Source organism: Neolamprologus multifasciatus, chromosome 19 (genome assembly GCF_963576455.1).
Source record: "Neolamprologus multifasciatus chromosome 19, fNeoMul1.2, whole genome shotgun sequence".
In the NCBI taxonomy this organism is placed as follows: Eukaryota; Metazoa; Chordata; class Actinopteri; order Cichliformes; family Cichlidae; genus Neolamprologus; species Neolamprologus multifasciatus.
This window is the reverse complement of record NC_140457.1, coordinates 10,395,907-10,409,778: the sequence shown is the minus strand read 5'-3', so window position 1 is coordinate 10,409,778 and position 13,872 is coordinate 10,395,907. Positions and strand designations below refer to the sequence as shown.

General features: G+C 41.6%; 2 protein-coding genes across 3 annotated transcripts; both read right to left on the bottom strand.

Annotated features, from left to right (window-relative positions):
• Positions 1-433: 433 nt before the first annotated feature.
• LOC146496020 (putative uncharacterized protein C6orf183) lies at positions 434-2,878 on the bottom strand. The gene is made up of 4 exons (XM_085144091.1): positions 1,497-2,878; positions 954-1,026; positions 700-810; positions 434-575 (listed from the first exon to the last, which is right to left on the bottom strand). Exons 1-4 carry the CDS (start codon positions 1,634-1,636, stop codon positions 435-437), a joined length of 465 nt encoding a protein of 154 aa, XP_085000217.1. The 5' UTR covers positions 1,637-2,878; the 3' UTR covers position 434.
• A 577-nt stretch (positions 2,879-3,455) lies between these two features.
• foxo3a (forkhead box O3A) lies at positions 3,456-13,037 on the bottom strand. Of its 2 annotated transcripts, none has more exons than XR_014871270.1 (3): positions 9,734-11,079; positions 3,908-5,284; positions 3,456-3,836 (listed from the first exon to the last, which is right to left on the bottom strand). XR_014871270.1 is itself a non-coding variant. In XM_085144068.1 (3 exons), exons 2-3 carry the CDS (start codon positions 10,286-10,288, stop codon positions 3,980-3,982), a joined length of 1,860 nt encoding a protein of 619 aa, XP_085000194.1. In that variant the 5' UTR covers positions 10,289-10,653; positions 12,937-13,037; the 3' UTR covers positions 3,899-3,979. The 2 variants fall into 2 exon arrangements, 1 of the variants encoding a protein (XP_085000194.1); XM_085144068.1 differs by lacking the exon at positions 3,456-3,836 and adding an exon at positions 12,937-13,037 and having other exon boundaries at positions 3,899-5,284; positions 9,734-10,653.
• Between the last annotated feature and the right edge of the window lie 835 nt (positions 13,038-13,872).

Sequence of the window (13,872 nt, the reverse complement as noted above, 5' to 3'; positions counted from 1 at the left end):
GGCATGAATGTTGCCATTTCAGAAACTTCTGATCTACTGGGGTTTCCCCACATGACCACCTCTAGGATTTACAGAGAATGGTCCAAAAAAGAAACAAAATATCCACAGATATCGAAGTCGTACTGACAGGAAGGCAACAGTAACAGAACTTGTACTAGCAAGCTAATGCTAATTGTGTCCAGTGAGTATTTACACCTTTCAGAATTAATGGTACCTTAATTGTGTACTAGTTAAACATGTTTTTAAGTCACATTCACACTCGTGTAGAGCATCCTGTGTTTTTTGGAAAATGTATTCTGTGATATTTGCCATATTTTTAAACTCAGATTAAAGGTAGATACAGAATAAAATGCAGAAAATAACCACAAACCAGTACAAAAGTACAGTGAAAAGATGTACTTTTTTATTTTTAGTATTGCTAAAACACTGCTAGGTCATGCTGTTCGTTTACACATGGCAACCTTATAATGGGGATAAAGCTTCTCAATAACGCTGGCATGGCGGCAAAATCTCCTCCATCGCAGCATGAGCAGATATCTGATCTGAGCCAAGTGATAAGATCTGTCTGTGAAGAACTGTGAGGAAAAAATACGAAAAGGAAACTGGTGTAAGTTTAAAAACTTTTCAAAAAAAAAAAATTCAAAAATAATCTGTTTCTGCTTCTTGTTTCAGGCATAAATTTTCTGTTTATGTCCTGACCTGGTGCAGCAGAAGAGGCAGACTGTCAGGAGTGTACTCCAAACTCAAGCAGCTCTCCAGCTCTCGCTGCATGATATCAGCCTGAGACCGAGTCGGCAAAATGTCAGCCACCTGAAACCAGCAGAAAACAAACTACACCTAAAAAAAATTAATAACCCTAAAAATAATGCCTTCTCTTAAAATTGGATATAAATCAAAGATTTAAAAGTCTAACAATGCAAGACTAATAATGAACTTTCTGTAGAAAGCATCACCTGAAGCCCTCTCCTCAGTGCATGCTCCCTCTCCACACGAAAGAAGGAAATATCTTTAGGAGGTAGTACAGAACTGGAACAAAAACTTTTACAAACATCATGGGTTTAAAATGTAAATGCCCACAAATCAGTCACAGCTCAGATCTGTCACATTTTACCTAAAGTGACTATTCTGCTACACTACTTAGGCTAAAAAAACAAAAACAAGAAATAGATAAATATACAGAGAACATAACACTAGAAAAAAAGTTCAGCTGCCTGTTAATGTGAATTTCTTATCACTACTGATAATACTTTGTGTTGCATACTTTACAAGCCTTATATGCATCTTAAACTTGGATTTAAGGTGGAAAACGAAAGGTGTCCTGCTTCAGAACAGAAATCTGAAATCATGTGCAGGGTTATTTGAGCACATAAGTACATCGGTCTGCATTGTGAAGGGCAAACATTCATGTTAAATAACCGGCCATATTTTGAGTTGAGGATAGCTTTCGGGTCTACCCTTTTGGCAATCTGAGCTTAAATAATACATCACAGACAAACCTGTAGGCATTAGAAGATCCTGCTCCTCTATTCTCTTCAATCTCTGCCTTGAGTGCAGAGAGGTGACTCCACAGCTCTGCCTCCATCTGCTTCACCTTCACAGAGGAGGAAACTTTGTACACTGCACACATGTCTGACATCTTCAATGATCAACACATTCAAATGACATAAAAATAACTCCTTTAGTCCTGCTAAATCTCTGCCTCAACGCTGACTTGTTGTGGTGTGTCCATGGAGACCAATATCCATGGGCAGCTGGACTCAGTGACTCCATTCAGGCTCTAGAGGGCTCCATCGTTTCACTGCAGTCAACCAGTCTTTGGGCTGTCATGTCAGTGATGTCAGACTCTTCAGTCACAATTTAATTTTTTGTTTTGTGCTCTAGTTTGTAATAATAATAATAAAAAAATCTCTCAAATACAAGTCATTGCATCACTGTACTATTACATCTTTGAGGAGCACCTGAATTCACCAATTACAGCTCCTTGCCTTCATAAATCCTGATTTAGGCCCAAATGGTCTATTCCTCTTGGATACAGTGTGTGATTGGTTCTTCAATATATGATTATCCAATAGCAAATCACCTCCACAGCTGTGGAATTTCTCTAGGGACAGATTTAAAAACAAAAGACAACAACTCCAGCTTTTCAGTAGTTCTTTATGCTTTATTTACATGCACCAGCTCTGATAAAACCAAGTGTTTGCTTTACAAGTGGAAATGTCAATTTGTTTTTATAGGAGCAATAGGAAGGTATGAAATGTGGAGACTGGCAGTGAAATTTAAACCTTAACACAGACCGTAAAAATCAGTCAACTTTAATTTAAAAAAAAAAAAAAAAAAAAAAAAAGGGAAGCACGGCTGTGCAGAAATGTGTTAAGAGGTTAAGCCAATGAGAATTATTTAATCTGGTTAACTCAACACTGTTAAACATTTCTCAAAAGGACCCTTTCATTTGTTGTGCAAGTGATCACCCAGTGAACAGAGCAATGAAAACATGATTTTACACAACCCTAACCAAATGTGCATCGACGAACAATGGCAACAAGTATCGCAATAAATAAACCAAATTGTTTTTACAATGATGCAACATGAGACAAATTTACTAAAACACTCCTGATAATTAAAAAAAATAATTAAAAATGTAAACAGTTTTAAAAAGCATCCTGCTGTTCCTACAAAATTGTGCTGATGTAGATTTTTTTGCCCTTTGCCCACACACTTCTGATTAGCTATGCACTGTGTAGCCTCTTTCCACTTATTTAAATGCAGATAAACTTTGGCAATATTTAAGATACTGTGGTCATTTCTTTCATTACAAAGGAAAAACAACAAAAAACTCCAAGATACTACACACCCTCCCAGTGTTGAAAACATGTCACCCAGCACCTGCTATAGTGCTGATAACAAAGGAGAGGCTACTGACGGCGCTTCATCGGCAGCCACTCCCTGCTATCTTTAGATTTAGAGCACCAAGAACTCCATCAAATCAACGCCAAAACTGGTGTAGTTGTCGAGCGCTGCGAGTCACTGAATGTGGTTATTTCAACCCAAGTAGTCCCAAGTGTTCGACAACTAAAAAGTGGTAACTAGAACTAAATCGTGTCCTTAACTCAGTCCTAAGGTCTGTATACAGAGCAGTACTTCCAATATTGCAGTGAGTGGAAGAGGAGGGACCTAAAAAGGGATCTGCAGCAGAAACATCATCAATACTTCAGTAATGGACCTCTTCAGAGGGAACAGAATTCACAGTAATGTCACTTAAAAATCACAGGGTAAAATTTGCTACAAAAAATAAAAATTGAAAAAACACTGCATACAAAAAACACATCATGTAGAGCAGTTCACATCTTTATAACATTACATACTGATATTTGGTGTGAATTGGTGCATCAATGGGGAGGGAAAGCTTTTAAAAAACTGTTTGTCCATTTAGGCTATGTCTCAAAGAAATCTTTAAAAAAAAAAAAAAAAACAGAAAAAAAAAAGCAGCTTGTCAAGTATCCTCCACTGGAACGTAGTAATGTAACATTCTCTGCAGTTTTTTGTAAACAGGCCATCAGTCAAGCTGACAGCTGGTTTGGCAAAAAATGTTTTGGGTATGAAAGGGTGTGAAAGAGGAGAGAAAGCAGGATGAAAACACTTCATTTTCAGTTTTATGTATTACTTTGTGATATGAGTGAATCCCTGAGACTAATACGAGTTGATCCATGTAGTTTTAACTGAAGGTACTGTAGTTTCATTCCACTCAGTACCGTTTGTTCATACTGGCCAGGCATTGATCTTTTGAAACAATTTTTTTTTTCTTCACTGTGAAGACACCGTTGTTTTGTCTCAGACACCTACAATACAGTACTGAAGTTAATGCCGCAAATGAAAAATCGGAAGAAAGTCTACTGAAACGCTTACATACCTTCCTTCCCTCTAGTTGCACAACGCAGGACAATTAACCCAAATTTACACCTTCCTTACTTCGGACAGCTCCTCAGCTCGGCACCCAGCTCTGAGGGCTCTGTTTCGAGCTGGAGAAGCTTCCTGAATTCTTGTTGCCGTTCTGCGTGGAGGTGATGCGAGAGTCAAAGCTGAGGTCCAGGCAATCTGCGTCCATCAGTTCATTGCGGATGATTGAGTCCATGTCGCAGTCCAGATTGCTGCTGAACACCTCAAGGTCCAGATCAGCGGAGAAACGGTCCTGACTGGTTAAACTGGAACTGAGCTGCATAGAGACGTTCTTACTAGGAGACTTCAGGTGTAGCTGCTTGGTTTCAGGGTGGCCGTCGTCACTGTCAGAGGTTGACAAGCCCGCTTGCCAACCAGGCACTGAAGAGCTTTGGGCCTGGCCTGCACTGGTGTGGTTAACCAGAATGTGGTCTTTGCGGAGCAGCATGGCATTTCGGCGGGAGTTCTGCAGAACGATGGCGGTGCTGGCCTGCGACATCAGAGGGTCGGACTGGGTCATCATGACATTGCTGGGGCTGTGGGAGTCCATCCCAAGCAGATCTAGGGCCTGGTGCTCACTGTAGTGAGACATGCAGGAGAAAGTGGTCTGCTTGTTCTCTTGGATGGTCTGCATGGGTGACTGTCGCAGGCTCGTGATGGACGGAGGGCTGAAGAGTGGGTTCGTCCCATAGCTGCTAGAGGGACTACCTAAACTGCTTCCTGAGCAGCTGAAGGTAAATACTGAACTCCCCTGACTGTTGGCCCCATCTTCCTCTCCAGGAGGAGGCTGCTGGGATGCTGTGAGGCTGATATTGTCTAAAAGATCATCCATCAGGTTGTCAGAGAGCCCGTCATTGAGGTTCATAGTGCCCGCCAGATCAGACAGTCCTGTTGGTCCAGTGGACGGAGACATGCTGCTGGGGCTGGAGTACAGCATTGGCGACAGGGGTGAGTCGTCATCAGGTACCTCATCCAGCTCCAAATTAGCCAGGATTGGGGACAGACGACCGCTGAGCGTGCTGGCGTTGGAATTGGTCCGAGAGCGGAAGTCTGTCCAGGCATCGAGCTCGTCGCTGCTGCGGGAGGTGGGACTTCCTGTCCATTTGGATAGGCTCGAGGAGCTCTCAGAGCTCCCATCTTGAGCAGCCTGCAATGAGGCTTTTTTCTTTGTGGCACGTCCTCGGGCTCCTTTGATGTACTTGCTGTTGTCCATCGACACAGCCCTACGTCTGGGAGCTTTACCTCCTTTCCCACCTTCTGGGTTGACCATCCACCAGGAGCTTTTCCCAGTTCCTTCATTCTGGACTTTCACAAAACGGCTATGGAGGGAAAGATTGTGTCGGATGGAATTCTGCAACAAAGAAATGATTAAGAAAACGTAAGTATTAATATAACTTTCCCAGTATGAACAATAATTCATAAAACAAATGTTGTGTACATGATACGATTAAGTATTAAATACTTTTAAGAGCTTCAAAAGCTTTAATGAGATGTGACCTACAAAGTGGACCAAGTCAGAATGTGTGTTCCTGCTGCATCTGTTAGTGTTGTTCTCAAACTTCACTCAAGCTTAAAACTACAAAAGAAGATTACAACATGTATTACAGTAATTGCCAAGCTCTATAACGGCCCAACAAAGGAGCAATGAGCCAGATAATATAAATCACTACAACAGAATATAAAACTCTGTTGTAAGCAGACAGTGCTGTATTCTGTGTCCCCTACAAAACTTCTTAAGGTTTTGTTGTTCATCTACAGTACTACGTTTTCAGCATGGTGTGCAGTGTTCCTAAAATTCGAGAAAACTGGATAAATTGATGACAAAATAAAAACAATAATAATAAAACCACAGGACTGAAATTATCTGAATTTTGTGTTCTAAATATAGAAAAATAGAGCTGCTGACTTTTCAGACAATTACAAAAGACTAAAAGTCAGTGGCAAAAGGTATTATGGAGCTTGAAAGTTATGGTTCAAGTTGCTGTCAATATGTACAGTCAAGTGGTACAAGAGTGACTGTCTATAGCCATCTAGAAAACATGGTGGAGGCTCTGTCATGTTCTGGGCTGTGTTTTAGCTAGAGGTTTTGAAATCTTGCCAAATTGATGGAATCATGAATGCAAACAAGTACAGTTTGACATCACCGTGCAATACAATCTGGAAGGTGCGATTAGCAGTAGTGTTTTTGGGACAATCCCAGTGCCCAGACCTCGACATTACTGAGGCTGTGTGGGATCATCTTGACAGATAACTGAACAAAAAGGCAGCAAACATCCAAAGAACTTCAGTCTCCTTCAAGAAGCCTGGAGACCCATTCCCAAAGACTACTGAAATTCCCAGCAAGCTTGCCTAAGCTCAGGTTGTGTTAAAGAACAAAAAGGTGGTCATCCCAAATATTGGCTTTCAAGCTCAGTGGAAATTTATGAACTTCATATGCTTTTTTGCCATATGTTCTGCATTTCCATACCATTTTCCTAGCAAATTAAAGAAATTCGTGACTCAAGGATATTGCACAGGGTTAACTGTAATTTACCCCTTTAAGGCCAAGTGTATCAAAGATGATACTTCTATATCAGTTCAAATATTCTGCAAAAAATATAGAAAGGAAAACAAAAGCCTGATGTAGCTAATATGATACAAATTTAAATTTGTATGCAAATTAATATTTATCGTTATTTCAAGATTCACTAAACAATCATTTATAAAAACAAAACAAAAAGTTTTCGGGCTTTTATTTCATGGTTCAGGCTTTAAAGGGTTAATACAAAAGGACTAATTACCAATGCTGCAGTGTCTTCATAGACATTTCTTTGCACTGTGACCCATTTCTAGCTGCTCGGAAAGGTCTACAGGATTTCCCTGGAGATGTTCCTTACCACATACAAAATTAAACAGCTGGAGCGTGCACGCCCAGCCTGTCACACTTCAGTAACAGAGGGAGAAACTCCGCAGTGATCTCCGTAACCCAGAGGCCAGCTTCACAGGGAGAGGCTTCAGCTCAATTCTTTAAAGCTTAAATTAACCCGATTTAACTCAAGGTCCCATTTAAACCCATCTCTAAGATGATTAAACTTAACCGCTAAACAAGCTCAACACAAAACAAACTACAGCAAGAGGAGACCAGAAATTGGTCTCATTAAGGCACTTGATCTGGGCTTTAATGACTGAGGGTTCTCAAACAAGCAGGTTTTTCCTCTTAATGCTTTGAGACAGTAAAGACCCACCAACAAGAAGCCATTCCTAAGAGAAGCGGTAAGAAAAGGCTGAGGCATGCTAAATTACACGAGAACTGGGCTGATGATCAGTGGCAACAGTTTTTATGGAGTGATGAATACAAATTTTATTTTATTTTTTGTTGTACAGAAGAGGCTCCGTCATACCATTTGATTCAACATCTGGAAAACATCCTTTTGGCAACAGCTTCATTTTTCAGCATAACAGTGATTCCAAACATACTGCAGTAAACGCATACCTGATAAGTGTTTCACCGTTTTTTGCTGAAATCTTATGCAATTGCATCTGGTCTTTGTGTTTACACAACAGATGAGCAGCCATTAGACCTTTTATTTCTGGTTAGAAATGCACTAATCCACTCATTTCCTGTCTATATCTATCTAGACAAAGTCAGAGTCTCTGCTACTACTGAATCAGTTTGCATAAAAGCTATCTCAATGACAAGAACTCATTGGGTGAAGAGATCACAGCGGGGTACAAAAAAGAAAGTTTCCGTCCATTAAAGCCAAATTTGAACAATTTAGAATTTCTTTCTGATATCGATCTATCCAGTGGGATTTGTGTATCTCTTTTCAGCTACATATTCTAACTAATCAAAATGTTTACATGTAAATTTATCACTACCATGATATCCAATACCACACTTGTCGATGGGGCAAGTCAAATATTCCAACATGTTGCTTATCCCATGAGCTACAAGCAGAGAACACAATAACACCACCTGTCCCGTTCAATCTAATGCAATCCAATACAGTGGAGTTGCAACAAATAAGCCTCGGATACAGTCCGGTGTTGACACAGGAGGTTTTTCATTCAAGTCTGATAATTTATTAGGCTTTAAGATATACTGTTGTTGTATTCAATTATTGGAGCAGGCATATTTACAACCTCAAAATGCCCAAGGCACTGATAAAACAAAATCTGAAGGCTCAAAGGTGGTTAACTGCAGAAGTACTGAATTTTAAACATGCTTCTTTTATTGAATTCACTTCCTGTACACAACTAGTAAAAGACTGAAACACCTTGTTGTTAAAGATTTAAGGTAACCACATCCATATGAATAAAACCAATAGCAAACATACAGCAGCGTAACCTACCCGTCTGCCTCCTTAAGATGAAATGTTATTGGATATATGAAGGTATCCAATAAGCTTCACGGGCACGTACAGTACAAGCTGTACTGCATTTACAAGAGAAATCACAAAGAGCGAACTCCTGCCTTCCCCTCCCCCACACGCAGTCACAGTAGTGCTGCAGCACCCTTTGAGCAAAGCCTCGTTCTGAGCAGGGACTGGAGCAATGCCAGTTTAGCCAGAGCCAGATCCAAAGACAAACACTGAGCTTCTCTCATACTGCTACACATTGACCTACATAATTTATAGTCAGCTGATTGATTCTTGTGCCCAGGCATCATGAAAAGACAACAGCGGGGCTGAACCGCAGAGGGTTTGATGGGGGTCCATACAGGGGCTGAATATTTAGTTTGACTTGCAGCACTGGAGACAAAGCTCAAAACAGAAGGTGGTGTACCTTCAGCGTGCTGAAGGAGATGTGTGATGGGTCTAATTTAAAACCCATCTGTTCAACCCTGAACCTGCTGGGGACACTTTTGCCAGGCTCAACCTGAATGCTGAATGTCACACAGCTCCAAAGCATCTCCTAGGAAATGCTGATGTCAGCACATGTAAAACCCTGTTATTAACCCTTTTTTCCAGTCAACATCTGCCAAGCTCAAATATGCATCAGGCAGCTTAAACATGAATGAAAACTGACATCTAGCAGTTTTGAGCATAAAGTAACTGATTATGTGCAGATTAATCAGTTTCACATGTTCAGGGTGATGTTTTTATTTTCCCTTCTGTAAATGCAGCAGTTTTAACCAGCACAATTTAACCAGTGTGATTCATTCAAAGAAGCTGCTCACTGGAATCAGCTTGCATTGCATATCCAGTTGTGCAGGATTACACACACACACACACACACACACACACACACACACACACACACAAAATCCTGCAAAGCTCAAAGCTTTCATCAGACTACATTCCATGACAGATGAATTGGTTTGGTACAGGCCAAACTAATCCTGAAAATCAAACACAAGCAAGGCCTGGCTGAAGCTTTGGTGAAGTCTGTGCTGCAGTCTGAGCAGCATGTCTGAAAGTGAAATCAACTTTGCATTGCATGTCTTTTGGGTTTCAACTTTCAAGCAAGCCGCTTTGTTCTCAGAGGTTCGTCTGCATCCTTAATTTTAGAGGCATAATGAAGCGTGTAATGTGATACGCATTACTACAACTACACTGGTTTACATATAGTTACACCATGTGCCGTTAGACTGCCACACATTTTCAGATCCCCTGCTGATAGGAGGGGATGTTTGATAAATATAGGCGTATAGCCAGTAACTGATGAGACTACAGGTTTATGATTGCACCCACTGCCTCCATCTCGGAATTAAAATGAGCTTTGTTCATTGCATGTCTTTACAGGACAAGTTAAAAAAATAAAATAAAATAAAAAAGACTGGTCTTTGTTATGATGACAGCCCCAACACATCACCGCTCACCTTCCAGCCAGCAGAGCTGTTGCTATCGCCTTTGTCCTTGAAATATGGCACGGATCTCACCATCCACTCATAGATTTGGGACAAGGTCAACCTTTTCTCAGGGGAGCTCTCGATGGCTTGGGTAATGAGGTCTGCATAGGAGTAGTTGCCCCAGGCATTCCTGCGGGCGGAGGACTTCCTCAGCTGCTGGGTGGCAGAACCGCCCAGAGCTGCTGCGGGGGTTTGCGCCGAGGACGGCGAGCCGTCGGCGGTCTCCTCTTTGGAGGGGCCCCGCTGGACCGCCACCGGTTGGGAGATGGAGCTGTTGCTGCTCGGCTCTCGGGTTTTAATAGCGCCGCTGCTGGCTTTCTGAGCAGCGCCGCTCCCCGTGCTCCCACCCTCATCATCCTCCTCTTCGGGGATTACGTCAGTGTCATTTGCCCCGGGCTTGCCCGCACCAGATTCAGGACGGGGCAGGGGCCAAGTGCAGGACCGTGGCCGCTTCTGGGGCTCGAAATCTGGATCTATCTCAACGTTTAGAGGCGGCTCGTTGCCGTTGCGCGACGCCTCAGCCATGTTGATCGTAATTTGTCGGGGGTTGCACAAAGGGTTATAAAATCACTCGGGTCGCATTCCATCAATGTTGCGTGCAGGCTTCGTGGACAGTTTATTTACTATGCAAGTGTCCCTTCCTGCAGCTCGGTCCCAGCACGTGTCAGTCTATCAGTCCTCCTGCACGGCGTCCGTCCGCAGCACACGGAGCAGCTGGAGCTCACCACAATCACCAGAACATCGCCTTTTGTCGTGCTAAGCCCACACCCTGGCCAACATGCATTGCAATTTCGCGAACTGTGGAGTGAAAAGACGGGAAGAGTCCGCGGAGTCTCGGAGGAATCCAAAACGGCGTTCCTTCACAAGCGTCCGCGTCCCGCACAGCGATCCTGCATGACAAAGGGAAAAATCTTAAATGTACACGCACGCTGCATCTAATGCCACCACATCAGTTTCATCACTCCACGCACAGCTGCCATCTTGACCATTTCACTTCCCCGAGTTCTTAATCAGCCTTGCTGTGGAGCTGCCAGTCGCTTCAGCGCTGCAGTCCAGATACCATCAAGGCGATTAGGGGACGGTTTCTTAAGGGCCTGCACCTTCTTAAAAATGTGGCTGCTGGGAAAATGCACAGAGTCTAAAAATCCGCCCCGTTAAGAGCTGAAAAATAATGATGCTGGCTCTAGTCTAGCATCCCGGACGAAGTAGCACGGTGTCCTCCGTGTGCCCAGCTGCCTGCAAACACTTCATTCAATCTGCTGCTGCTGCGGTTGGCGCAAACGCTCAGAGCCCAGGAGAAGAGGGTTAAAAAGAAAAAAGCGATCCTGCCCCCTGGACTGCACTGAAATTAAAGCGACAGTGTAGAGATGTCCGCTCGCCAATGACATCACCTCTAATGTGACCATCGGAGAGTCTCCAGTGCGCAAAAATGAACGCTAAAACTGGATTTATTCACTTGAATATTACACGAAAAAAGGGAGTAACAATGTTTACATAAAAATCAGGAATGCAGGGGAAATAACTGGATGTCAGAATATATAGGTCACCTTTAAAAAAAATAAATTAAAAAATACAACCAACCCAAACTATAACCTGAAAAACTGACTGTACCGTTAAAGCTGATAAATATGTGAAAATGTGCATTTTACCCAAATATGCCTTTAAGTTCCTCCCTGCCAGGAATACAGTCCTAATATACTCGACTGGCATTAAAAAACATTTAAGCCACAGCAAAAACCTATTCATTTCTACCAAAAAGGTAAAAGTATAGAATACATAAACATGCTCCTCACAATAGGCTGTTGTTTTTGTCCCTTATTCAGATATGCAGTTTCTAAACATGTCATTTTCCTATCTGAAACCAGAGCTAGATATAGTCAGGTCCTGACAGCAACCGTTTACGGAAATTTGGTGGTTATACTGACCTGAAGAATGTCAGCTGCACACCTACCCACACAGCCTCTGATGTTTTTCCAGGTCAAAGATTGTTATCTGATACCCGATTAGTCTTTGATAGCCAATACAGATTTAAATCAGAGTTAAAAAAAAAAAAAAAAAAAAGCAGATTTTGAATGGACCCACTATTTAAAAAACAAAAACACCCCAGCAGTGTAGGATGGAAACAGAAAATGAATTTAAGAGGTAAACATATTTATAAATTCCTTTTCACTGGAGTACATTTCTAGATATCGACCTTGGTATTTGTTGCAGACACTTCACAATAGCAAAACCACCAAAATTATTTTTAAAACCTGCCTAAAGGGAGAGTTTTCCCCAACATCAGAAGCTATTCAACTCTTAAGCCATATTGCCAAAATGAATCTAAAAGCCAATAAAGTAATCAAACACTTGTGTTTGCATAAATATCTAGTCAGCCAATCACATGGCAGCAACTCCGTACATTTACACGTGTAGATATGATTAAGACAACCTTAGGTAGTTCAAACCAAATATCTGGATGGAGTAGAAAGGTCATTTAGGTGACTTTGAACATGATATAGTTGATGGTACCAAATGTGGTGTTACCATTTCAGAAACTGCTGATCTAGATTTTCCCACACCACCATCTCAGGAGATTACAGAATGATGGTCCAAAAAGAGAATATCTGTAATCCACAGCAGTTCTCTGGGTGATGAGATCTTGCTGGTGCTTAGAGTTGATAAAAGCAACAGTAACTTAAATAACCACTCAAAGGTATGCAAAGGAGCATCTATGAATGCTCTTCTGCATGTTGTCCTTCACCAAACTTTGAAGAAGACGGGGTATAGCAGCAGAAGAGCATACTGTTTGACACTCCCGTCAGAACAGAGAACTGAGGCTACACTTCCCATGGGCTCAGTAAAAGTGGACGACAGAGGATTGGAAAAAAGTGGGCGAGTACTTGAAGCACTTTCAGATTCTCCGCTTATCTCTTACATTATACTGTGACATAGAGCGGTATAATACAAAGACAGATAATTATGATATTTATTTTTAAAACGTGTTTAGAAATTGCAAATCAACAAGTGAGATAGCAAGTGAACAGTGGTTCACTTGCTATCTAAGCTATCCATCTGTGTTAGCATTCTGTGACAGTTTAAGTAATTAATGCAGTTAAAGCAAATTCACATTGATAAATTGCTAAATTCTTTTATTATGTGGCAGGTTCAGGGTTTTGCTTTTCCTTACTTACCACAGTTTTCCTCTCCTTGCCCTCCATACCGGTCAAATGTTTAAAATTCGCCCTGTATTTCCTGACTTTTATAGTGCAGGTAATGTCATTTTGAACCTTGCTGGGCAAAATCAAGTGGAGGGCTTTTCTTGTGTGGGAATGTTTTCTGTTGTTTGTTTAATGGATTATGGAACAAATTGTTGAAAGAAATTGTCCATATAGGAAAGATTATCAATGTTAATGCACCAATGCTGGGTTAGTGAGCGGTGTGTGAGCTTCATATGTTCATGTTGGTTGCCATGTTTACCCGCCTGAGGTATTGGTACTGGCCAGACCAATTAGACGCGAAAACAGCCCCATATATAGCCGCTCACCATCGCTTTAGAAGAAGATAGGTGCTATTTCCTGCTTAGATTATGTAGCTTGTGTTAGAGTTAATTTGGGGCACCAAAAATTTAATTTAGGCCCAAGTTTCACATGTGACAGAGAGCTGTAAATCACTTGCTTCTGGGAACTCAAAATGTTTTCTGGTGGTGTAATGGTTCCGTTTTGGCACACTTTGGTCCCTTGTAACAAATGAGCACAATGTACCCATCTTATGATGCTCAAATTATCTCAAACTGGTTTCTTGATCATGACAGTGATGTTCACTGCACTCCCCAGTCACCAGATCTCAATCCAATAGAGCACTTTGGGATGTGATGGAATTGGATATTCATATTATGAATGTGCAGCCAAGAAATCAGCAGCAACTGTGTGACTGTATCATGTCAAAATCTCTGAGGGGTGTTTCCAGCACCTTGTTTAATTAATGTCACAGGGGGTCCAACCCAGTACTAGCAAGATGCACCGAATAAAGTTGTTGCCAGTATGTTTAAATAGAATAACATGACACGATGAAACTGTGTTTGAATGACTCACTGTACAATACTTTGTTTTCATATGAGCATTAAATCT